This window comes from Henckelia pumila, chromosome 2 (assembly GCF_033568475.1).
Source record: "Henckelia pumila isolate YLH828 chromosome 2, ASM3356847v2, whole genome shotgun sequence".
NCBI lineage: Eukaryota > Viridiplantae > Streptophyta > Magnoliopsida > Lamiales > Gesneriaceae > Henckelia > Henckelia pumila.
Window position 1 is genome coordinate 145,798,603 of NC_133121.1, and position 26,853 is coordinate 145,825,455.

The 26,853-nt window shown below is 33.9% G+C and overlaps 3 protein-coding genes across 4 annotated transcripts; 1 reads left to right on the forward strand and 2 right to left on the reverse strand.

Moving 5' to 3' along the window:
* Positions 1 to 1,177: 1,177 nt before the first annotated feature.
* Positions 1,178 to 4,339, forward strand: LOC140884025 (uncharacterized). Its single transcript, XM_073290688.1, has one exon. It carries the CDS (start codon positions 1,815 to 1,817, stop codon positions 4,086 to 4,088), a length of 2,274 nt encoding a protein of 757 aa, XP_073146789.1. The 5' UTR covers positions 1,178 to 1,814; the 3' UTR covers positions 4,089 to 4,339.
* A 2,161-nt stretch (positions 4,340 to 6,500) lies between these two features.
* Positions 6,501 to 14,372, reverse strand: LOC140881905 (flowering locus K homology domain-like). 2 transcript variants are annotated; one of them, XM_073287576.1, is made up of 7 exons: positions 14,288 to 14,372; positions 12,717 to 13,013; positions 10,463 to 10,706; positions 8,926 to 9,074; positions 7,786 to 8,055; positions 7,168 to 7,362; positions 6,501 to 7,024 (listed from the first exon to the last, which is right to left on the reverse strand). In XM_073287576.1, exons 2-7 carry the CDS (start codon positions 13,008 to 13,010, stop codon positions 6,842 to 6,844), a joined length of 1,335 nt encoding a protein of 444 aa, XP_073143677.1. In that variant the 5' UTR covers positions 13,011 to 13,013; positions 14,288 to 14,372; the 3' UTR covers positions 6,501 to 6,841. The 2 variants fall into 2 exon arrangements, with proteins under 2 accessions (XP_073143677.1, XP_073143678.1); XM_073287577.1 differs by lacking the exon at positions 14,288 to 14,372 and adding an exon at positions 11,762 to 11,941 and having other exon boundaries at positions 12,717 to 12,854.
* An 8,544-nt stretch (positions 14,373 to 22,916) lies between these two features.
* On the reverse strand, positions 22,917 to 24,104 carry LOC140882566 (uncharacterized). The gene is made up of 2 exons (XM_073288640.1): positions 23,783 to 24,104; positions 22,917 to 23,696 (listed from the first exon to the last, which is right to left on the reverse strand). Exons 1-2 carry the CDS (start codon positions 23,981 to 23,983, stop codon positions 23,001 to 23,003), a joined length of 897 nt encoding a protein of 298 aa, XP_073144741.1. The 5' UTR covers positions 23,984 to 24,104; the 3' UTR covers positions 22,917 to 23,000.
* Positions 24,105 to 26,853: the final 2,749 nt, after the last annotated feature.

Consider the following 26,853-nt stretch of genomic DNA (forward strand, 5'->3'; position numbering starts at 1 on the left):
TTGCACCATTATTTTAATAAAAGATTTTTTTATTCTGCATTTTTTAGATTTTAAATGAATGTATGTTCTCGAGTGGCGCCATCAAGAGTTGGGGACTTCACAGATGTTTTTTCAACCTGCCTAAAAGGTGAGTCGGTCATCCCATTCCGCCTGATGGTGGGTTGCGATGGATTGTTGGTCGACCCACCCCGCTAGTCATTTTGAAACCTCTAATTAAATACTTATAAAACCAAAATTTTAAAAAAAATTATTGACAAATTTAGAGGGCTATTTTAGCTATTTTCGTGTTAATCTACCTATAAAATGAAGCATGTGCAACAAATTTTTTTTTTTTTTGAGTTTTTTGCGTCAAAACCTTCCTGTGAAATATTGAAAACACACGCTTCACCTTTATGATTAAATAGGCATCCTTGCCCTTATATTATTATTATTTTTTTTTAGAAGTTGCATATGTGCCTCAGGTTCCAATATACGGTCAAAATACGTAGTTGATATTTTACTAAATTGTTTTCTACAATTATTTAATTTATGTACAAGATTAAAGAAAAACATTATGAAAAATTGTATAAAACACCTCTGTGATATCTCAATGTTGCTCTGATTCTCTCATGAAAAAATTATTAGCTAAAATCTCTTCGTATTTTGAAATTTGAGTTCACGCACTCTTGCTAGTACTTTTCGTATCCCACATGCATAATGTTGCAAATTGCCTTGGTTTTTTACGAGTATTTGTGTGATCAATCAAAGCTTGTGAAATTTGCACGGTATTTAGTTTACCGTAAATCATTGAAATTAGTATGTGAAATTTGTCAATAGAAAGATGTAGTTATCATATGACATTAATTCTATAACAAACTAATTACATAAAGCATACAAATTGTATGTTTTTTTCTTGATAATTCAAATTTTTTTAAAAAAATTCATTCAAATATAAAATGTACATTTTCGATATTTTATATAGAATTTTAATTTTTTTTTTGACGGCACGTGCAACATGATTTCAGTCTTTTACTAATAAGGTGAGGGCATTGTTGTAATTGTTCAAAGAAGAGGAAGCCTACGCGGATGACCTAAATACCCTCCGTTATCCAGTCCTTCCGTCGTGTGTCGGCCTCTGCCCTTCTAAATTTTCCAGTTTCTTTTGCCCTTCCTTTTTTCAGGTATTTTCAGTTTTCTCCTTTTCTTCTATTTTTGTTTGAATAAAGTATCACCCGCCAAAAATGGAGCTCTCTCGCCTTCTATTCCGCTGTTTAATGCGTGTGATTTGCTTCGATTCTTGTTTGGGAACCCTAATTTCTGCTCCTCGCGTTACCTTGTTTTGTTATTTATGATTACTTTGTCCAGCTCCGATGTATTTGGACATTTTTTAGTTTGGGGCTGGTCTGGACTCTGGAGTTACTTAGGGCTTTGTTCACTAGTTCTGCTAGTGAAAATTGTTTGCATAGTGCATTGCTTTTGAACAATAATTTGTGTTTGATTATTTAAGTGGTTATAATTGAATGACTTATCCAGAGTTGTAGGTTGTCTTCTCTGATTAATAGTGTAGGATTTGGTATATCAATTTGCAATTAGATGCCTTTTTTTTTTATGGATTCTGCATGATTTTTATTTTATGTGTTGTAATTGGTGAATTCGGTTTTCTTTTGTTTTTTGTCATCACGAAAAAGAAGAGGGAAAGTTAGAAGTTCCTATACCTGATTTGATGGTGATTTTATTTATTAACAATTAACATGGCTCTCCTCGACGGTTGGCTGGTTTCTGATTTGACTGGAGCAGAGGTGGTTAGAAAAGTAAGTTTGAAGAATACATGATAAATGGCAAAACAGGACCAGGTAATTGGTCAAATGCGAGTTGTACCATTTGTTCCAAACCCGCATTTCGCTCTTGGACATGAACAATGTATAGTGGTGCAACAGAGTCATATTGGGCCTGATTTGGGCTTAGCACCAGTGGGAGACAGTGAGATAAGTTCCGGACAGGGTATTAATCGTGCTTATTTTCTGGCTCCGGATATATCACTTCTGCATTGTGAAGATATTGAATATCATAGCATGTATGATCAAGATCGAATGCATGAGAGTAAGTACGACGTAGTTAATGAGAATGCATTAGATATAGTTGAACATGGGGAGACCATAATCAATCGACTTGATAGTGTAATGGAGAGCTATGATAGGCAATTCAATCTTGCCTCGGAAGATGATGAATTGGGTTTTCAAGAAAGTGATGATTTGGATGTTATCGAGAATCCTGACATGGGTGCTACTTCTTCCCCCAATTTGTCCATTCAACAGTCTCAGTATGTCATTGCTTCCCCTATAGTTCAATCTCGAAGTCTGACTCCCACTTCTACACATGACCTGATAGTAGGACAAGAGTTCCCTGATGTGAAGAGTTGTCGCAGGGCTTTGAGGGATATGGCAATAGCCAAGCACTTTGAGATACAGACAGTCAAGTCCGACAAAACTCGTTTCACTGCCAAATGTGCAAGTGAGGGATGCCCATGGCGAGTTCATGCGGCAAAGCTCCCAGGTGTTCCTACTTTCACCATTAGAACTATTCATTCAGAGCATAAATGTGGAGGAATAGCACATCTTGGTCATCAGCAAGCCTCGGTCCAATGGGTTGCTAGTTCTGTGGAGAAGCAACTTCGAGAAAACCCACATTATCAGCCGAAAGAGATACTAGAGGAGATTCACCGTGTTCATGGCATAACCTTGTCATACAAACAAGCATGGAGGGGGAAGGAGCGATTCATGGCCTCTCTTCGTGGTTCATTTGAAGAAGATTATCGAGTGCTGCCACAATATTGCAACCAAATCAGACAGACAAATCCAGGGAGTATGACTTCAATTTGTGTGAATCCAGTGGACAACAGTTTCTTGCGCCTCTTTATTTCGTATCAGGCATCAATATATGGGTTGTTAAATGCATGCCGCCCTCTTATTGGGCTCGACAATACTGTTTTGAAAAACAAGTACCTTGGGACTATGCTCTTTGCTACAGGTTTTGATGGAGATGGTATGCTGTTTCCTTTAGCATTCGGTGTTGTTGATGAAGACAATGATGAAAACTGGATGTGGTTTCTTTCTGAGCTGCATAACCTACTCGAGACCAACACCGAGAACATGCCGAGTATCACCATCTTGTCCAATAGGAAGAAGCACATTGTTGATGCTGTGGAATCCAAATTTCCGACTGCTTTCCACGGGTTCTGCATGCTTCATCTCAACGAAAGTTTCAGGAAGGAGTTCAATAACAGTGTTCTTGTTAACCTTCTCTGGGAAGCAGCAAACGCTCTTACTGTCTCAGATTTTGACACAAAAATCATGGAGATCGAAGAGATATCCCAGGATGCTGCTTATTGGGTGCAACGAATCCCACCACGCTTGTGGGCTGCCTCACATTTTGAGGGAAAACGTTTCGGGCACATGACATCCAACATAAATGACACATTGAATTCTTGGATTCTTGAAGCATCTGGGCTCCCAATAGTTCAAATGATGGAGTGCATACGTAGGCAACTAATGATTTGGTTCAATGAGCGCCGTGAAGCCAGCATGCAGTGGACGTCTTTACTAGTTCCTTCTGCTGAGAGGCATGTCTCTGAGGCTCTTGAACGTGCACATACACATCAGGTTCTCCGAGCAAATGAAGCTGAATTTGAAGTCATATCTCACGAAGGGACAAATATAGTTGATATCCGAAACCGCTGTTGCTTATGTAGAGGGTGGCAGCTATACGGCCTTCCATGTTCTCATGCTGTGGCAGCTCTTCTTTCTTGCGGGCAAAATGTTCAGCGGTTTACAGAGAGTTGTTTCACTGTGGCTACATATCGAAAGGCATATTCTCAAACGATACATCCTGTACCTGATAGAACCCTTTGGCGGGAAATTTGTGAAGGACAGCATAGTGAAATTTCTAATGAAGAAATTGTTGTGAACCCTCCAAAGTCTCTACGGCCCCTGGGGCAACCAAGGAAAAGGCGGACTAGTGCGGGAGACCATGCTTCGGTAAAGCGGATCGTGCGGTGTAGCCGATGTAACCAGACAGGACATTTTAGAACAACCTGTGCCACCCCTATATAAGAAATCTCGTTTTTTTTCCTGTAAAGAATCGTGTGGTCCTTGATTTACATGGCTTGATTTGACATATAGACTTCTCAATTTCTATTAGGTTGCAAGAAAGTTAGCGTCAAGTATCTTGAGTTGCTTGTTGCCTGAGCTTTGGTAAGCTGAAAGTTGTGTAACCGATGTTAATATGGTAGAGGTGAGTAAAATTTAGGCTGAATCAAAATAAGTGATCGAACTGAATTAATTTAAAATTTTGGTTTTTAGATGTTTATTTGGTTAGGTTTAAGAATTTTTTTTTTTTGTAAAAAATATGTTAAAGTGAATAAATCGATATTTTTTATATAACAAAAATAAATTTTCTTTATACGTTATGGTGATTGGTGGCTCCATGTTTGTTTGTTTCTTGGCTCCATAAAATTCTGCACTTTTAAACTTATGCTGCACAAATATCTTACATGGAATAACGTTAGTTTTTATGATCTATGTTAAAGGATTCTTGAAAAAATTTCATTTCACTATTAAATTATCAAATGAACACTATCACTGAAATTTAGACGTGATCAATAGCATTATCATTACATAATTCTGTGTAAATCTAGTGTTGGATATCCGCACACACAAGCAAGTTACAAATCCAAGAATAAAACAATAAACATCCGGCGTATATACATGAGTTGAATCAACATGTTGATGACTGTTTTTTAATCTTAACAATTCCTAGCCTTTAAAGTTGTAATACTAATTGGCAAGTATTTCGTATTAATTAGGATTAGTACCTAGTTTTAATTGCATTTGGTAAACGACGGGTTGGTTTGAACTTGGACAGTGCAATCAATTATGAAAGACTATTGGAGTGGTGTATAAAATGACTTCTTATAATTGAAATGGACAATTCAAGTGGCACAACCCAATGGTCAACATTAATGAGCAATATCATAGAAATTAATGAGGGGCACAAAAGTGAGGATTGAGTCAACCCAAGGAAACATAGCTAGGGCTATAAATATATGAAAATGTTGAGAATTCAGCTATCCTGGCACAAAATAAATAAATAAATAAACAATTCAAAATTCTATTGATGCCTTTTATATATATATATATATATAGTAATTTTCAGCTGCCCAACCATTCTTGCCCAACTCGTCCTCGATCACTAAAATCCACTACCGGGTTTTAGTTGTCGGGGATGAATTGGGCATCATTGGTTGGGCTGTGTGTGTGTATAAGATTTTATTGGGGTTTTCATACTTCTACTAGACAAGTTTAGTACAATCAGGGTCTAGAGTTCAATCTTACAGTCAAGTGATTATAATATCACTAACACTGATCTAAAAGTCTTAACTAAACTGATAGATACTCTCAATAACTACTAGGGATCTCGGATTACCTGCGTCTGTCATCAGTCTCCAGATATCAAAAGCCTCAAATTTTAGGCACAGCTTCGTTACGATTCCGGGAGCACCTAGCTATCGCCCGGTCCTTGATAACATGGTTAAAAAACACTCAAATTGACTGAACACGAGATTTTACATCCCAAACATACACCAACTATGAGAAACTCATGATCTATTGATATTTATAGGAGTTCGGAAGCTCTGATCCCTAGTTTGGAAGCTCCGAACTCTGTATGTAGTTACACGTCTCGGCACCTAAGTTGACAGCTATGTTTGACCATTTTGAACTCACGATCGGAGCTTTCGATCCACGTGTTAGTGCACTCTAGATATCTCACTAATATTTATAGTCTAACTTTGATCGGACATTCCAATCTCTGTTCGGATGCTCCGTACTTTCCCTTTGATTCCGAGCCTACTTCCGATCAGTCCAGTTCTTCCAAAATGTACTTCGGACGTTCCAAATTCTTCAATGGTTCCAAAGCCTATTTCTTGGGTTTCGAACTCAAACAAACATTTGTTTTTTTTTAGTCAAGGATCCCTTAATCATGTTCCCCGTTTAAATATTGTAAAAACGGAACTTTGGTTACTACATTAGTACAATAACAAGCTGCTTCGCCTTTTGATGTTTTGCTCCATTTTTTTTCTGGAATCTCGATTAAATAGGTTAGCAACCAAAATAACTAATTTTTAATTCGATTTTGATAAAAACATTAGGTCGACTTCAGTTTGGTAAAAAAGAATTCGTATATACGATTTTAATAGAATATTCATCCCGGTAGGGTGAAAAAAGATAGATGCAATGTAAGAGATTAGAAAAGTTGTCAATGTATCAGTATCTATCTGAAGGTGAATTATCCACAAATTTGTCGTTACCGAACTTATTATTTGACCGACGTCTACATTGATTCATATGAAAATACATATCCCAGACAGTCCATTCGTTTGGCACATTCACAATGATAGGAAGGCCACAATTTTTCTTTCTTTTCCTGAAACAGATGCATTAACATGGGAATTACAGATCTAAAGCTAATGGAATTGCATCCACTCCTGGCGTAGCTTATTCATTTCTCACATTTACATTTTGCAAATGAGCCTATTTGGTCCCTTTGCGACCAAAAAAAGAAAAGCTAGGTATCAAACATAGAATGAACACAAATGTCTTGTTTCGTCACTGGTGAAGAAACAACATACAAGAGAACAGAAGAAAAGGGGAAATCCATATCACAGTCGAGATAGGGAACAAGGTTAACCGAGCTACAAAAACTTTTTTCAAATCCACATGCATTGAACGCTATCAGTAAAAAGTCAAGGGACTTTTCAATTAGAACCTTGACACAGATAATACCTCACTACTTAATGATCAAGCGTCTAATATCCATAACTAGCACCATATAGTGAGCCATACTCTCCAGCTGGAGCATGGCCAGCTTGACCTGCAGCATTCGATAGTGGAGAGTTGTAGACGGGACCATGAGATGAGTAAGAATTATAACCATGACTAGGTACTCCAGCACTATTCTGTGCATTGGTTACGGCCTCAGCAATGGCATTCTGCATCAAGAAACATGTAAAGATTATGATGTCAATAAAAACTATTGTCAGTAAAAGTAGGACCTATAATCTTCGCAGACCAGGAAACCAAATAGATACCGGCTGAACAATCATATTTCATATAGGGAACGATCAGGTAATACCTGTATCAACTGTTGCGCTGCTTGGACTTGCGACGCAGACCCATTAATTTCAACAGTCATCTCACCAGGAGCACCCTTTGTTTCCTGAATTGCAATACTTGCACCACTAGCACGACGAATGTAACTGATATTTGCACCATTAAGACCAATAACAGCATCTGCATATGAGAGGGGAATTTGGGTGTTCTGAGTGACCTGCGAAACAAAGATAATCAAAATTAAGCCATCAAATCCAGCAATTGCTCCTGACAACTAGAGAATTTTCCTTCTGTCAGATAATGGTGTTGTGTGTGCATAGAACAATTGGGACTGGAGAAAGTGAAAGGAGTTGTGAGTGTAGAGTCGAACAAACATGATGTCTAAATGACATACAACCCTTATCCAATGATTTAACAATTGTGATACAGAATTAACATTCCAACTTCTTCAACTTTCACAACTAGAATTAGCATCGGAAATCATACATCACACTGATTCATGATTGACTTGAGTGTATCTTCCTGTAAGTAATATGGCCAAGAAGAAAAAAACTGATTGCATGCCCTACATCTCCCACTTATGAGAATTGAACACTAAAGCACTCGTTAAATTAGGAATTTAGACTGATGCAGATATTACCTTTGCAATCACTGCTTGCTGGGGCTGAACATTATTTGAGTAAGCACCCTTTGTCATGTCCCTGCCATAACTATGCGGGCCTGAGCGAGGCTGCTTGTCCATGTCCATTGGTGGATAGTAATCATCATATTGACGTGGTTGCTGGTTCATAAATGGAAGGTTCGACCCATAACCATGTCCACCAGGATTCATGGGAAAAGCTGGCGGAGGAGGTCCCCATGACTGGGATGGGGGCATGTTCCGGCTTGCTCGAGGATTTGGTATTTGCATCTGATCAAGTGAAGTAATGACATAAATGAAGTAATGGTAGAAATCGTCAAGTTCGAGCTGGGAAGCAGTGTTTTAAAAAGCGCGCTACGTGCTATAGCGCAATTTTTATGCCCAGCGCTACATAGCGCTCAATCCATAGCAGTTTACACAAATAGCTCACGCTATTTGACAGAGAATCACGCCTTGGCCCAAATAGCGTGCGCTATTACGCTTTTCTGTGAATAGCGCACGCTTTTTGGGCCAAAAGAAAAAAGCCCATGAATTCTTTAATTGACCTACAACTTATACGTACAAATCGATTCCAAGCCCTAGAGCCAATTCAGAATTCCTCACGCGAAGAAAACTTAGAGTCAATTCAGAATCGAAACTTTCTAGAGCTGATTTCAGAGGTGAAGATGAACCCTAGATGATTTCAAGGCAGAGCAGTAAGAGGGTCGAAGGTAAGGAAGGATTTTCTGTCCACAAAAATAAGCAGGATTGAGTTGTATTGATGAGGAAGAGAACTATATTGATCCTGAAATTCATTGTGTAGACTGTAGTGGCTTCAACAAACTTTGATAGAAGAAAATTTCCAACCATAGATAGTCTTGATGAAGATAGTGACGTAGAGTTGGATAGATTATGTTGATTTAGTTGTAAGACTTTTTAAATTATTATGGTTTCTTATTTAATTATCTCACTTATTTACTTATATAAGTATATTTTTTCTTTTTTTTAATAAAATAATTGGTGTGCACGAATAGCTTACGCAATGCGCTGCGCTATTTACGCTACGCTATCACAGGACAAAAACGCTACAGGCCAATACGCCTTTTAAAACACTGCTGGGAAAGCATCGAACAAAAGAAAAAGATTGATCATGAAACTTGCCTGCATTTCAAAGACTCCAACAACACTTCGATCAACTAAAAATTTCCGTAGATGTGTGGCAATTAATTCAACTGCCTTGTGCACACCTGTGGGTTCCCCCTGTATCTCAACTAAACTATCATCTGGTAGAGCAAACACGGGCAAGTTCTCTGCATACGACATTCCATGAAGCAAAAAATAAAATCAATCATTTAAACAAAGAAGCAATTTCTAATGGGTGAATAATCCAAATTACAAACAGCAAAGTCATGGAAGAGCTCAAGCTTCAACGGATTCGATATATATCAGGTGAAGAAAGCAATTATATAGGTCAAACCATGTATCAAAAAGTGAAAAGAAAAACCAATGTTCTAAAAAGCGGTAGCCGTCTAGATGCTTAGGCGGCCGGCTAGGAGGGGTCTAGGCGGTGTTTTTTTCTTTTTAACCTAAATATCTAATTATTCTAGTTCGATCTATCTTAATATTTCTCCAATAATTCTTCTTAATCTAATTTACCTGTCTAAGAGATGTTTTTTCAAGTTTAAATATTTAATTATTTTTGTTCATCTTAATATTTCTCCAATAATTCATCGTTATCGAATTCAACTCGAAATACATGACATATTCCTAGTTTTCATCCGATACAAATTGATAGACAAATATGTCAAATAATTTTTTTTAAAAAAATAAAATTAAAAAATATATAAAATATTATATATTAATCTAGGCGACGATTAGGCGGCCTAGACGGCCAATTAATATAATAACTCCCAGAAACTTCAACTGTCTGAAAATCGAGGCGGTGGGCAACCGCCTAGCGGCGCCTAGGACTGACGCCACCTTTTAGAACACTGCGAAAAACTAAAAAAACTAAAAAAGATGGTTTCAAAATTTTAATGAGTTAATATAAGAGATCGAGTATGCTACCAATTTAAAAATTTATCAGTTTAAAGAGTAGAATGTCTGCCATCTAGAGCTCAAAAAAATGCATCTTGTTTTCTAGTTGTGGTGCACTCAATGTTCTAAAAAGCGCTAGGCGGTAGGCGCTAGTGCTTAGCCGCCTAGACCCTTCCTAGACGGTTTTCTTTTTAGAACCTATATAATAAATAACTTGGGATATTCATGAGTTTTACTATAAAATATAATTTTTATGTCTTGTGTTTTTTAGTTTTTGTACGAAACTCTTATAAAATTTTAATAATAATAATATTAACATCAACATAGATATTAATAGATATCAAGTCTTCATATATAATATAAGATTTAATTTTTTGCTTGACTTTCTTTTATGCGCTTCTTCTTTCCTTCTGTGTTTGTTTCTCGCGTAGCATCTCTTTTTTAGTTTTTGATTTTTAAATTTTTTTTTATAAAAAATAGTAACCGCCTAGGCGGTGGGAGATTAGGCAGGCAACGCCTAGAGACATAGCCTAGCAAGAAAGCGAGGCGGTGGGGGTCGGCGCCGCCTTTTAGAAGACTGGGTGCACTTACTATACACACATCCAGATGAGATCCAGAAGTATATCCAGAAGCATAGCAATACACAAACACAAATAATTACCTCCTCCAAGTACTCGAATGTTACAGTTCGAATCATCTTGAACGGACTTTATAGTGGCACCTTGCTTGCCAATCAAGCTGCCAGCCTGACTTGCAGCCACGAGTAATCTTGTGCAAACAGTTCCACCCGATGGTGTGTTAGCTAGATCTGAATCTGAATCGATAACCAGTTTATGGATCTTTAGAAGCCCATCCAAGGCAGGTGGAATCAAAAGATCTGGCTCTTCCTTTGCTGAAACCATCACCTGATAAGGAGCATGAAACAAAATGTTACAGATATTAGAATCAATGAATTAATCATTCTTAATAAAAGCAAAACTTGCCAGAGACTGACAGTGGTACAACAAGAAATGAGCACGTTAGATAATCAGCAGTGCGAGTGATCTAAATATCATGGGGACCGGGACAAACACAAATTGTCCAAGGAATGAAAAGCATATGTTATTAACTTAAACTCACTATGATCAGCAACATTATAAAACCGGCATAATATTTCACAAAATTTTCAGGTCAAGGTAACACGAAGGTAATCCATGTATAGATTGGCAAGCTGCTTGCACAGATCAGATGTGGAAGTGTTGAATAAATCATGCCGTAAGCACACCCAACTTAATTTTATGAGGAAAAAAGGATATATGACATGCTATAAAATCCAGTGATGTTAGGCAACATGACACAGCATTGTCATTTAATATCAGGCTCTTTACCAAAGTAATTGTGTGTTATGCAGAACTAAAGTAGATCCCACAAAATGATACTCGAAACAAATTAATGCATCAATTGAAATCACAATTTCAACAGTATTGATATCATATGTTATCAATCAGATAGGTCATTAATCACTAAAAATGACAATATATGCAAATTCTAATGAATGGTAAAGATTAACCATCATATGCCAAGGTCTATTTCATGTTCACAAGAGATGCATGTTTCATCGATTCATATATTTTCTTCAAGTAGAGGCATTTTAGAGTGAATCAATTAGTTCCTAGGAGAATACGAGGGTCTAAATACCAAGAAATGGGATGTAAAATCAAGTTTTAGATGTGTTTGTGTTTATTTTTGTGATGTCTAATTTGTTATTTGAAATTTTTTTACATATTAAGAACTTATACTTAAGCTTCAGGTTATCTTTCCTCTCTAGTTGACATGGTAACTCTTCATTTCTTAAATGTTTACAAGATGTCCAATGAATTATTAGGTAAAACATGTTTTGGTTACATTGGTGATGTTACTTTTTTCTGAGTAGAGTTTAACAACTTTGGCTACAGACCAATCAACCAAGTTCTGAAGTTACCAGAAATAGAGCAATGCTTCTCGGAACAGATGACAGCATAAATCAATCTGACAGATTGAGTAAGAAAATTTCAACACTTGCAATGCCCTTAGTCATCTCGGCAAATCTGGATCTTTGATTCTTCAGTTTTGAGGGCCAGAAGACACTTGATATATAGAAATCTTGCTTAATTGACGAAACCTGCATGCATTCATTTTGGTCACCATAATAAAGATAATCTCTTGGTTAATTTTTTTGGTTGACATGTTTATGCTTCATTTATTTTAATCTTTTGGGAAATATTGAACATTTAACTTGTTCCACGATTTTCAGTCTTGCAATGTTCCAATCATTGATTGAGTTTAGTCAATTTTCTTCCCCCTAATTATCATACTAATGATTTTTACGAGTATTTTAGGGTTCTAACTCCCCAACTCATTAAGTTTCTATAAATATGAGCTGAGACTTAAATGTATGAAGAAAGAAGTTTCTGCATTATAATTGGATGTAATGATTTTCATTGCTTGTAAATTAATCTAGACAAAATAAAATGTTATATGTTAGAGTTTTAAAACAAAAGGACAGAAACCATCGATAAGCAAGTAACATAAACATGCTCTCCAATGGAACGATATTGACATCTCAACTCATTCAATTGTTCAATACAACACCCACTTGACAGTACAAGAACAAACTCAGAAGCAGAAAATGCTCAAGTCAGAGGACGGTTTTGTGTGCTCATCCGCATTGGGCCCACATAAGTTGCAGCAAAGCAAAAGCAATAAAATGTTAATGACTTCCTCAAGTTACAACGATGGGAAGGAAAGACTATTCTAAGATTAGCACAAGCAATTAAGAGGACGGAATAATGACCAGATCACTTCACTATAAATCATCAGAAGACAAAAGAGTTAGAAGATAAGGAGAGTAAAGCATGATCATTTTTGCATTTTTGTTGAGGGCAGCAATGACTCACAGTTCTCTCAGTGGTTCCAGGAGGACCGTCAAGAATCTTAATTCGTGCCTTTGTTTCCTCGCATATTTTCTTAATAAATTCTCCTTTACGTCCAATGATACCACCAACCCTTTGAACAGGAACTAACATCCTAAAAACATTTTCTCCGGGCCATCCAGGCCATTTCTTTTCCACTGCCACACTTGAATCACTTTCAGCTTCTTGTACTTCTTCCGAAATATTCAAATTCTCAGTCACATCATCTGCATCTTGCACATTATCTATGTCCTTTCCATCAAAATTTTCTTCCGCCATTTACTGAAATGATAAAATTCAGGAAGAAGCCGTGTCAGATGCAAGATCAAGGCAAATTCAGAGTCAGCTTCCATAACCGAAAAGAATTATTTGCTTACAAAAATCATATCAAGATCATGAGCAATTAGTTGGATGAAAAATCTAAAATATCCAACTACATCCGTCTATAAAACATCTGAATCAAAGAAAGCAACAGGCAGGGTATGCACTCTCCAAGTAAATTAACAAGCAAATTGTTAACGGCTTGGATTTAGGGGTAATGGTGGCCTGGACCAAACTAGGGTTTCTAGAAGGATCAATTCAGAAGAATAAAAGGGGGAGCTATTAGTTTAGGTGGAATGAGAAATTTTTATTCGGAGTGATAACTAGCTTTGCCAGGGAAGGAGTAAGAAAATATTCTGTGGGGATATATTTCTATATTTTGGGGTCATTTTCCTTGTTAAGGTTTTGAACTCCTGGTCATTAGTTTTAAAAAATTCTCTTGAATATTCAATCTTCTTGTAGAAACAACTTCCTAAATTATTTGTTTGGATCCACACCACATATCAATGTTATAAAGAAAAATTTAAGAAGTTCACCACTACCCTCATTCCACTTTTCCAGACACCAACAGTCACAGAAGAGGGAAGAACATCAGTATACCACACTATTAACGAAATTATAAGAAACATGCAAAACCTTTATAATAAAAAAAAGCAACTTACCACACGCTTCCCAATGTAATAATACCTCCAATTTTTTTTTTTTTAAACGGAATAATACCTCCAATTAAATGTGAAGAAACCCCATTACAGCGAGCAAAGAGAACCAAATAAGTTTTACCAAAATAATTAGAAGCCCAAAATTATTAAAAAAAAAAGTGGGGAGCAAAATGGTGACATCAAACATAGCTCAAAAACAGGTGAGTTTCCGATCACTCCAAGAGAACAGATTTAAAAACACATAAGATTTATCCAAATTGAAAACGAGAGCTTCCCCAAAGGGTTAACACAACTAAGAGAAGTTCAAACAAACACAAAAAAAAACAATCGACTAAAAATAATAGATCAAATCACAAACACACGCGAGACATTGTACCATAAAGCCTTTAAAACTAGCAAAAAATCAAACATGGATACTCATAACCGAACCTTGTAAGCTAAAACCCTAAACCAGTAAATATCATACAAAAATCGAAGACGAGAGGCAAAAATTAAAGAAGTTTACAAGTCGTAAGCAAGATTAAACCAAAATACGTGATTTCAAGAAGCAGGAGCCACGCATCCACGACCACTTACATGTTTAAGGAGAAGGAAACGAACTCAGCCAGGAGAGAGTGCGGGATGTGGAAGTGGAATGCGCGAGTGAGCGAGCGGGAGTCCCAATTGGCAAATATCGGACCGGGTTTTTATATAGCGGCGCCCTCCGTGTTTGCATAATTACACAATTGTCCTCCTGATTTGACTTTTCCCATATGTAGGACCTAATATTTTTATAATTATAATTTCAGTATATATATAAAAATAAAAAATAAATAAACATCTTGGTTCAATCTCAATTTTGATTAAATATTCACTTTTTCAGGTTTGTTTTTAGCTGGCGAAGAAATTGATATAATTGGGTTTCAAAATCAAAATCTCGTCCTATATTTGAAAAATCAGTGCCAGATGAAACGCACGCCATCAATTTTTTACGTTCGATATCAATTCACAAGTTTAAGAAAATATATAAAATATCGAATAAAAAATATTAAACATTTATTTGAAAACATTTTATTTTCATTTATAACTAGTTCATTTTGTTCACTGAACAGCTTTTTAGATTTGTAAGAAACTATTATAAATATCCTAAAAAAAAGGAAACTATTAAATATTAAAATTCTGAAATTTTACATTTTTCATAACTTAAAAACATTCATTTAATCTTAAATTAAATTATATTAACGGAGAGTCGTGTTTAGGGATGGCAAACGGAGCAGGTCTGGCTAAACCCGGACCCGCCTCGCGAACTCCGCGGGTCTAATTCGAGTTAGACCCGATGGATTCGTCAGAAATTAAATAATTTTAAATTTATTAAATTAAAAAATTTTAAATTTTAAAAAATAACAAAGACTATTAAATTTAATTTCAAATATATATTGATAATATTTAAGAAAAAAAATCTCACAAGTTAAAATTCATCAAATTGTAATTAATTAAAATTATTAATAAAAAACATTATAATGATGTATTTTTATACTAAAAATATCATAATAAAATAAATTCATTTCAATCCAATAATATTATACACTCAAATTATGGATAAAATATTAATTACTTAGTATAAAAATATAATTATATATTATTAATATTACATATATATTTTATATTTATATACATGCATGTATATTTTAAATTTATATATATATATATATATACACACACACTTTGGTGGGACGAGATTTGGCGGATTTGGTCAAATCTAGGCTCATCCCTGACCCGCTTGTGGGCCCGTTTAGCCGAGTTCAATGGCAGAATTAGAATTTTTAAACTACCCGGGCTAAAATTTTAAACTCTAGAATTGTTTAACATTTTGGTCGAACCATCCGGGCTACTATTAAATTAATCCAAAATTTTTGAAAATTAATATATATATAATTTTAAAAAAAAGCGGGCCACCCGGGCTAAAGCCTAGGTGTCATTGGTTGAGTCTAAACGCATCCCATCAAGACGAGTTTAATGCAAGGTTGGGTTTAAATCCGACCAATTATCATCCCTAATCGCATTTTTGTTTCATCAGTAACGTGTGATTGAAGCAAGACAGAAGAATATATAGCACAACTTTATCGATAAAATAACTTATTTGTTAAACTAGCTTGATTAGATTAGTAAAATAGATTAAACGAAACTTTTGTGCGTGTCCGTAATTTTTTTTTATTTTATATACATATGTTTTTTGAAATTTAAAGAGTTATTTGCATCAAATACCCTGTGAAATATTGAAAATGCACACTTCTTCCTTATAAAATTTTAATAAGCATCTTCAACCCTAACCTTTTAAAAAATTAGCACACTCACCCCAACATATGAGTAATTGTTGCGCACGCGCCCTTCATGCGACTGGGCAAAGATTTTGATATTTTTTTTGAACCAAATACCTCTGTGAAATATTAAAAATGCATATTTGACCCCTGTGAAAATAATTTTTAAATCTATTCAACCCATAATACACAATTTTTATTAAAATATAATTATAAAATATTTAGCAAACACTTTTTGTTTTATTAGTTTAATTTTTATTTTTAAATTTATTATAATTATATAATTATTTTTAAAAAAATATTATTATTTTATCTTGTTATCATTATTTTATTAAACTTTCTTCTTGTTTTCAACTTTTTCATTAAACATGCATTCATAAACAAGTATTTAAATAATTTCAAGTAAAAAAATATTGAACTAAACCGATAAGTTCAAACATATTGTTTTTTTGATTTAGAACTATATATTATTGAACCAAAATTTAAATTTTTTGAGAATATGCATTGCACAATTTGTAACAAATAATAAAAAAATAACATGCTTATATAATTCTAAATCAAAAAATAAACATTTATGAACTTATCATTTGGTTCAATATTTTTGTATTTTTAGATATTTAAATCCTTATTTATGAATCATGTTTAATGGAAAATTTGAAAACACGGAGTGATTTGATAAAATAATGATAACGAGATAGAGTAATAATTTTTTTAGAAATAAATTAATTATAAATTTAAATTAAAAAATAAAATTAAATAAAATTAAAAATGCTTGAAAAATATTTTATAATTAAATCTTAATAAATATTGTGTATTATTATTTAATGAAAATTCTGCAATGCATTTTAAAAAATTTAGATTTTGGTTCAAAAATCTATAATCCTAAATTGAAAAGTAATATGCATGAAATTATCATTTTTATTTAATAGTTTGGTACTTTTAGATATTTAAGAGGGTGTTTGGGTGAGCTTATAAGCTCTTCAAAACAGCTTATAAACTGTTATGGAGCTTATAAGCTCTCCAAAACTGTTTGGTAAATTTTTTTAAAAATTTTGACAGCTTATAAGCTGTTTTAAAAAAAGTAGATACACCCCTATTTTTTAAGAAAAGATTTTTTTTTAATATTTTGTTTCCCACTATTATCCTTCTATATTTTCATTTATCTCCAATATTTTGTTTCTCACTATTATCCTTTTATATTTTTTTATGTTTTTATTGGAGATATTGATGTAATTAACCTAAATAATATAATAGGGCATAACGTTGAAAAGTAATAGCACGTGAACGTAATTATATTACGATGCAATTCTTGAGTAATTTTAAAAATATTATAACATTAAATATTTTTAAAAGCAAATTTAAAGCATACGATTTTTATAAATTAAAATATAAAATAGTGTATATATATATATATAATTTAAAATAATGTTTTGTTTATCATTTTCTAATAATGAAAAAAACTAAACTATTAAGATATTATTATTGAGTAATTTTAAAAATATTAAATATTTAAAAAAAAACACACATAGCGTACGATTTTTATAAATTAAAATATAAAATGGTTTTTATTTAATTTTAACATTTATCATAAAATTTTAAAATTATTTTCGTATATATATAATATTTATATCACCTTCATATTATTATACCCTTTTGGTAATTTTGACAATAAAAAGATCTTCTAAAACCAAACACATCAACATCTTTAAGTTGTTTAAAATAAGTTTATCCAAACACTTTAACAGCTTATTTTTAAAATAAGACCTAACAACTTATAAACTCCTAAAACAGCTTATAAGCTTCTACAGCTTATAAGCTATTTTTAATAAGCTTAGTCAAACACAAATCTCATTTATGAATGCATTTTTAATTGAGAAGTTGAAAACAAAAAGAAAATTTAATAAAATAATGATAACAAGATAAAATAATAATATTTTTTAGAAAATAATTATATAATCATAATAAATTAAAAATTAAAAATAAAATTAATAAATCGAAAAGTGTTTGCTAAATATTTTATAATTATATTTTAATAAAAATTGTGTATTATGGGTTGAATAGATTTAAAAATTATTTTCACAGAGGTCAAATATGCATTTTTAATATTTCAAAGGGGTATTTGGTGCAAAAAAAATAAAAATCTTTGTCCAGTCGCATGAGGGGCGCGTGCGTAACAATTACTCATTTGAAGGGGCGAGTGTGCTAATTTTTTAAAAGGTCGGGATTGAAGATGCCTATTAAAATTTCACAGAGGAGAAGTGTGCATTTTCAATATTTTACAGGGGTGTTTGGTGCAAATAACTCGAAATTTAAATGTATCTTATTGGCCAAGGTCTTGAGACAGCATCCGCAACCGCAACCAATGAATCGCATACGTATTAAGGCCAAATCTATTTTGGTTAAAGTTATGTACTAAAATAATATACTTTTTGTATCAAATACAATATTGATTTCTATTTCATTTACTTCAAATTTTACATAAAAAAGAAAATTTTAAATTCTTTTTTAAAAAGAATATTTTGAATTTTGTTTTTTTATTTACACTGAAACTGCATTGCACGTATTACGTGCTTACACGGTTGGAATAATTATCTATAATTATAAATTTTGTTATTTTAAATTACTGATTTTCCCACATTTTTTTAATCATGAGTGATATATAAAATCTAATAATATAAATAGATACAGATAAATAAATATTTTTTTATAAATTTAAAAGACTTTTGAATGGATCAGATATATGTTAGATTGGAATAAGTTACGAATTTAATAAAATAGTTTTGTGATATTGTTAATTAAATAGTATTTTAATATTTTTGTAATTTGGTAGGTGTATTTTGATCATTAAAATATTATACCAAGGACACTAAAAGTGGTTATAGTATAAAATCCTAATGCTTCATGATATAGTATAGATACATAATTTCTTATCATTTATTTAATATCTATTTATAAATTTAATAATATAATTATTTTTAATGTTTATATGATATAAATAATATTATATTATTAATAAATGTAATTATAATCATATTTAAAGTATTGATGTAATGATTATATATTAATAAAATTATTATACAAATTAATATACACATATCATTAAAACTGTTAAATTATTAAACACTAACAATAAAATAAAAAATTAGACATCTCATTATTGTTAAATTGTGTGTTTGAATATTTAATTATTCAAGTTACATAAGAAATATACACTGTTATCTACCCAAATTAAAATATTTATCCATTAATTATTATTTTATAATAACGACAAACTAAATAAAAGAATTGAAAATTTTTTTTTATGAAAAATTAAAAGTTTTGCATCATATTTGGTGCGACATATTTAATGCAAAACTACGGGTGCGACTATTTTGGTGAGTGCACCAATTAGAAATGAAAACTCTTTTAAGTGCAGGATTGGAGATGTCATTATTAGAATTTGCTATTTTGATGTGGGGTCGGAGATGACCTTATCATCAGAATTTTGTTTTGGATAAGTATTGATGAAACATTTTTTATAAAACATTTTTTAAAAAAATTTATACAATGCTTTTAAAATAAATATATGTTTAAATAACTATTTTTGTAAAAAAATGTTTTTCCAATTATAAAGTAATATAATTTTATTTTCATAATAGCCTTCAATTTAAAAATATAAAAAATATTATTTGTTTTTTTAAAAAAACTAAACTTGAAAAAAAATATTTTTCACAAAATTTTATGAAAAATCTTTGTCCAATCACATCCTTCAAATTGTTCTCTAATAAAACACTAAAAATATTTTAAAATATTTGCCCAAAAAAAACATCTAACTTATCTTTTGTGCACTATTTTAAGCCTCAAGGCCTTGAACATGGCCCACGCTAAATTGCAGTTGGCCTCCAACCAAATTATGATGACACATCGTCGATTTATACAATTATGATATTATTTATATCTTAATATAAATCAAATTAGCTAAAGAAAATTGATTAAACTCCAAAAAAAAATTCACAAAATACAAGACCGTACAAGTCCGCTTAAGCAAAATTATGATGACACATCTTCGATTTATACAATTATGATATTATTTATATCTTAATATAAATCAAATTAGCTAAGGTACACTTGTATTACAATGTGTGCTTGCTTGCCTTAGTCAGCTTCCCATTTAAGACTGGCATCAGAGCTTGGTTCTGCAAATCATACCCATCCCTTTATACCTTAGTGGGAGGATAAAGTCCATATCCTTTGCTTGAGAATAAACACAACGTCAACTACCTTTTTCCTTCTATGTCAACACCACACTTTCCCAAACAAAAACACTACCACATCCAAATCATCCGTATAGAGGCAGTTTTAATAGCCAAAATAGAGGCAGTGGAAATAAATTAGTGAACAGAATTCATATAATATTATATAATAGTTAAAATTTTGTATCGATGGACTCATCACATATGCAAAAACCATTTATTAATGCATTTTAATCCAGAACATATAAACAGGGTCATATTCCTAAATGTGAACAGAAGGGGGCTGAAAGTGGATTCCATGGCATATGAAACCAAATAAAAAAGAATCCTTCATGTGTATAAAAAACCGGACAAAAATGCAACATACACCGATCTAATCACACACAACACCATAGTTTTCCATCCCTTTTCTTTTTCAGCTTTGTTGACTAGAATATAATTTTGTTGAGGGGAATGCCGTCTGGTGCGAAATCTTTCCATATTCAAGTGTGTACCACCAGGTTATGATCATTCATCAGAATGTGGAAGATTTCGGACCAGGCTTCATTCCCCTCAACTGTTTATATGAATTAAGCTAACAAGGTCAGCTAAGTATGTGATTCCCCTCAACAGAGAGGATGGCTGTGACTCATGTACTACGTGTAGGTTGCTATACATGAATCAGGAAGAGACGAGCCACTCAAAATTCATTTGGTGTTCTCACATCAAAACCGTGAATCAAGAAGAGATGAGCCACTCAAAATTCATTTGGTGTTCTCACATCAAAACCGTGAACAACCTTGCTTCAGTTACACGGATTAGCATCTCAAAAGTACCGCAGATTAGCAGTAAGCTGTATCATTTTCAGCACTAGTTTTGATAGAAAAATAGAAGACATGGCATTATTTTCGAATCACATGCAGTGTAAGAGAAACTATTCCTTCGATGGCCAAAGTAGAATTCACAAAATGTGAGCATAAGAAAACAAAGGCATTTGAAGGACATGAGTCATATGGCATATGTTGTATTCCCAACTTTGAAATAAGGTCCAGAGGAGCCTCATGATTGATTACCACGTCAAGTGATGTTATAGGTCTATCAGAGATGGAAGAGGTTTGAATGTGTGTATAACTCCAGATGAAGTCCAAAAAATTCCTTGTTCAGTTAGTTTGCATACATGCAACTGGAAAAACAACAAATGCAATGAGCATAAATTGACTAGTCATGCAATATATGGTTCCAAGTGTGGAGAGAAACTTAAAAAGAAACTGACCGCGTTGCTAAGTTCATAAGATAGGGTTATACCATGTGCTATCATCAACAATTGATGAGACACTTGGTTTCACATTTCTTGCGACCTTGTTGGTCTCGTTCACATGATGGTCAAGTTATCCTATTGCCACCATACGGCTGATACAATCCATTCAGATAGCAAATTTAGGCTGTCATAGATATGCAAATGAGTTTTGAGTTGCTAAATGTATTCCTCCAATGCAACACAAAAATGTGAAAACCATATTGCTGCATGTTAGCAACAAAGTATACCATATATTCAACAGTTACACGAAATGAAAACTGAGGACCAGCATGAGAGGATCAAGAAGTAAATGTGATGACGTAGAAGAACCACAGATATGATTACGTTGAAACAAAGCTTGATCGGAAACCTTCTTTGTCGTTTGCAGGAGAAAATGAAGTAAAAAAACAACCAGGCCTTACCACCGAGAGAGACAAAGTAAATATTAAATAAACTCTTCGCATCAAAACATATAAAGTACTGTACCTCTGTTTACTCAGAGACTAGAACAAATAAAAGCAGAGTTGTAGAAATGGTGAGCATACTCACAGTCATCAATCATATCAGGCATATTATATCCCAGGTGGAAAATGCTTACAGCCATTATGCAATCACCATATGTCTTAGTAAATATTGCCAGCCGCCCTAACGTATCTGCATTTGAGCTTCAAATTTTTTGGCTAGGTCAATAAATGGAGGATAGAGGATGCAGCTTCTAGGAAGCTTCACAAGCCCAACCACGAAATTTTCATTTCCTGCAATCTTAACCCAGCTAACTCCACACCACAAACAGGTGAAAAACAATGTAAAGAAAACAAAATCACACAATCAATGTCAATCTTTGCTACACATAAATGCCTCCTGAATAATACCTGGCAAATGGAAAACCAATCATATCAACGAACAAGATGTTAAAACAAACAGTAAGGCATGAAGCAATTCGTTCACTAATTCAGAGCAGCTTAAAAAAAAGGACGCACAAGCACTTATACACCTGAAAAATTCAACCGATCAACACAAAATGGCCATCAACTTAGTTGCATATGGAACTTCATCACAGATGTGATCTCCATGATTTCCTTCCTCGCAATGAAACTTTAAAAAGCAGAAAATAAACGAAAACAAAAGTCGAAGAGCCTCCCACAGAAGGAGCCACCATTCACATGATTCTTTCAATCAACCATCAATTTCCTTGCTAACAGAAGATGCGTCGTTCAATTAGAAAGTGCCTGCCAAACTGAACATATTTCAGAGATATTAGGGCCAATTAATAAATAACTAGCTAGAAAGAAAGAAGAGCAGAAGTCATGATAAACTTTGCTGAACCGAGTGCCAGAAGAATGAAATGGAAGACAATGCTATTATCATAAAGTTCAAGATATGGTTAAACAAAATTTGAATGCACGGAAACCATTTCATTACAATGTTCCCATCTGATTTACAATGCTATCCATACAAACAAACATAATCTCAAGATCCTATCATCACTTCTTGCCCTTCTTTGCCGCAGCTTTCTTTGCAGGTGATTTCACAATTTTCGGCTTCACCGGAGCCTTCTTCACAGGAGTCGCCTTCTTTGCAGCCGGAGATTTCTTCACAGCCACCGCCACTGTTGCGGTCTTCTTTCCCGGACTCGATCTGGTAGTTATCTTCGCAACCTTGGATGGAGGTTTCTTTTCGGTCTTCGTCGACTTCTCCGGTGCCTTTCTCTTGGTCGCTGCCTTCTTCACAGGAGCAGTAACTGCCTTCGACTTTGCGGCAGGTTTAGCCTTTGCAACCGGCTTCGCCTTCGTGGCTGACTTGGATTTCGGTGCGACGGTGGCCTTGGGCTTCACAGGGGTAGCTTTAGCCGGCTTTGCTTTGGCAACGGTGACCTTTTTCTTGGTGGCGGCGACCTTGGGCTTTGGATTTGGCTTTGTCTTGGGCTTTGGCTTGGTCTTGGCCTTGGCAACAGCGGAAGGCTTCTTCTGAACCGGTTTTGGAGAACGAGCCGGTGGCAGTTTGTAAGAACTCTTGACCTTCACAAGTTTACCATTCTCCACGAGCTTCCTCAATTGAACAAGCAGCAGCTTCCTGAAATTAGGTGGCAGATTCTTCTGCTTCGCCTCAGTAAACTTGGTAATCGCAGGCTGACTCGATCCAGTCCTTTCCTTCAAAGTCACGATCGCATCTTTAACCATCTACACGCAAAATAATATAAATTAGATCCAAATCAATTGCAATAACCAACAAGATCCACAAAATAGTAAAACAATCCACTGGATACCTCAAAGTACGGAGGGTGCGCGGGGCCACTACGCTTTCTTGGTGCGGCTACCTTCTTCGTCTTGGGTTCTTTGGCCGCAGCCTTCTTAGTTTTAGAGCTTGCGGGTGGAGGGTTTTTCTCATCCGCAGGCTCGGTGGCGACGTTGGACTCAGCCACCGGCTCGGATTGGACCGGGACCACTGGTTCTTCGGTGGAAGCCATTCAGAATTCTTGTCCCAGACTAGGGTTTGCAGCGATTGGGAATTAGAACGGATCGCGAAATGTAAACACAATATCTGGAATTAACAGAATCACTTCTGTGTTTGCTGTGAGACCATGTGGGGAAAATTTTGAGGATTTAAATAGTGAGGTTTCGGTGGGTAATATCAAGAAGACGAAAGCTAATTGGTTAACAGAGAATGACGCGGATTCAGGCTAACGTAAATTTTCAAATTTGGACCGTGCGATTGAATTTAATCTACGGTGCTGATGTTGATGAGAAGGACTGGGATTGGGATGTTGAGCATAGGATGTTGTTTAGGGGGATGAGGGTGTGTTTTTGGTCTTGATTGATATGTGAATAAGTTGAGCTAGGATTGACATATTTAGGTGAGGTTTTTTGCTTATTGAAGAGAATTCCATAAGGTTTCTATCAAATATTTTTTTACATGGTAAATGTTAACGGTTAGGGAGTTGCGTTGCTCGGAAGGTACTGTGGTCGGTGTAACGTTTTTCATAGAGCAGGTCGTGGTTTTCCACCGCTATTTGAAAATGTTCAGATTTTTATGCCGATTTCAACATCCCATCAGATACTAGACTAATTCAGGAGTGCATATGATCAAGAATCGCGTAAAATCGTCGAGATTTGATCTAAAAATTATGGGATTAAAATGTATCGAAGATGACCATTTCCAAGATATTTCTGTTGGATGGTGATTTATTTCATCTAAGTCACGTTATATGGGAAATTTGATTTCATATCATGATAATCTCATCCTGGATTGTTTTCTGACCATCATTTCATTGCTTACATTGCTTATCATGTGCAGCTTCAATATGATAAAACACTTATCAATTAATTATCTTTATTTTGTACAATATCTGGCTCAAGTTCTAAAAGATTTGGTTTAATGCATCATTACTTTATCAAAATTTATTGATTTATTATCTTCATATTATACATCTTTCTTCATCTTATTCACGAGCTAAACGGTCCTTACATCAAATACTTAATTACATTTTCCATTTGTGGTGTAATTGTATGTCATGAATGTGTTTATTTCTTGCCCAACATGCTAACCATTAAACAAACCATAGATAGTTAATCTCTTTATGCTTTAATCTTTATTTTTTTAGAAACTTATCCACCACAGATTTGTATACCATCAATTTGGTTATTTATTTAACATAGAACTTGAATGCATAATATAAAGTATAATCACTTACGTACATTGATATACAAATCGACTTGCAGAAAATATCGTATATATATCCAAAGATGGTGACATTGATGGACTATAAAATACTTTACAAGGAGTTTCATATCTCTCCTTCTTCATTCGTAATGTGCCCTAGGCACAACCTCCCGCTATATACTAGGATGTATATATGGGAATATTATGTTCAAGTTACCATCTAATTAAGCTCAATAGTTGCTTTATGTACTTGTTTGAATACACAGGTTTAAATAACTATATATCTAGTCGTGTGTATCATCCAACTTCTTTATCATGATTTTCTTCGTGGTAAAAGTTGATATATATATATATATAGAGTTCTTTTATGGTGCCCAATACTATATGCCCACTTCATGCCCACCATGTACAATAGATGAGTTGACCGGTACAATAGATGAGTTGACTTGTACATGGTGGACATAAAGTGGGCATATAGTGTTGGGCACCATAAAAGAACTCATATATATATATATATATATATATATATATATATATATATTGATGTGATAATCATTTTCTTATTGTAATTAACATGATCTTCACCCCTTGACGATACCTTAAATTGTACAAGTTACAACAACATGGTTTATCTATCATTTAATTGAGACACTCTACTTATATCATATTGCTTTACTAAAAAATCTCAAAATGTTTTATACAAAAACTAATAATCATGGCCAATGATCCCTTGACGTCATAGTGTCAAGGGTGAGGTTCCAAGATTACAGTAATAATGTCGATGTTAGCATATGAACACTGCTCGTATGTTAGATTCAACTGCTCATTTTTTACGTACGCGAGATGTTCACATATGAACATCTCGTGCATAGAAAATGTGGGCCGTTGAATATTCTATTGGACACTGCTCCAATGGGATAATATCGACAAGATCTAAGATTACAACGATTTTATATTGAAATCTCACTAGTTGTATCTGATATATATAGTTAGTTTATTTGAGTTTACATAAACATCTTTAAAAAAACCTAATAATTATGGTGTGCGAATGCGCGCGCGACGTCGTGGTATATGACATTTTAAACTTTCAACAAATTAAGAAGTGAATTTAAAAATAATTTAAAATAAGTGTATAGTAAAATTAAAATTAATTACATCACAAAGACATAAAATTTATTGAAATGACATTGGAACAATATAATAGTAGCAGCTGTGAATTGGTGTTGATATATCCATGTGAGTTAGATTAACAAGGATCATGAGCAATATACCAGTAGACTAGGGAAGCAGATCTTTCTTGCTAGGGCTCAATATAATGGTGTAAAAGGAGTGACTGAAGGCATGCAAATGATTGATGCAGAAATAACAAATCAAATAAACTATAATCAAACAATCAAATCCAATACTATATTAACTATCATTTATTATTTATTATTTATTATATTATATTACTTGCCTATGTATTATTTATCTTAGCCCTCAACCAAACGATACCAAAGTGTTCAAGTTTTGAGAGGTCTGACACATCAAGAAAGTTCTAAAGAGTTGATGCTATCTGTCGCTAAAAGTATTACTAAATCATCTTCATGACGGTTGTTGCTATGGTTTTGAATATATGAGTTGTTCTTATTTTACCAGAGGGGTTGAATTAGCTCATTCAGATCGTATGTCTCCCAA

Excerpts from the sequence above, each read along its gene's own strand:
- LOC140884025 (XM_073290688.1), top strand. The coding sequence starts at position 1,815 with ATGGCAAAACAGGACCAGGTAATTGGTCAAATGCGAGTTGTACCATTT.
- LOC140881905 (XM_073287576.1), bottom strand. The coding sequence starts at position 13,010 with ATGGCGGAAGAAAATTTTGATGGAAAGGACATAGATAATGTGCAAGAT. Across the intron at positions 7,363-7,785 it reads AGCAAGCAGTGATTGCAAAG|GTCACTCAGAACACCCAAAT; the intron begins GTAATATCTGCA and ends TTTGTTTCGCAG. Across the intron at positions 7,025-7,167 it reads CAGCGCAACAGTTGATACAG|AATGCCATTGCTGAGGCCGT; the intron begins GTATTACCTGAT and ends TTCTTGATGCAG.
- LOC140882566 (XM_073288640.1), bottom strand. The coding sequence starts at position 23,983 with ATGGCTTCCACCGAAGAACCAGTGGTCCCGGTCCAATCCGAGCCGGTG. Across the intron at positions 23,697-23,782 it reads CGCACCCTCCGTACTTTGAG|ATGGTTAAAGATGCGATCGT; the intron begins GTATCCAGTGGA and ends TTTTGCGTGTAG.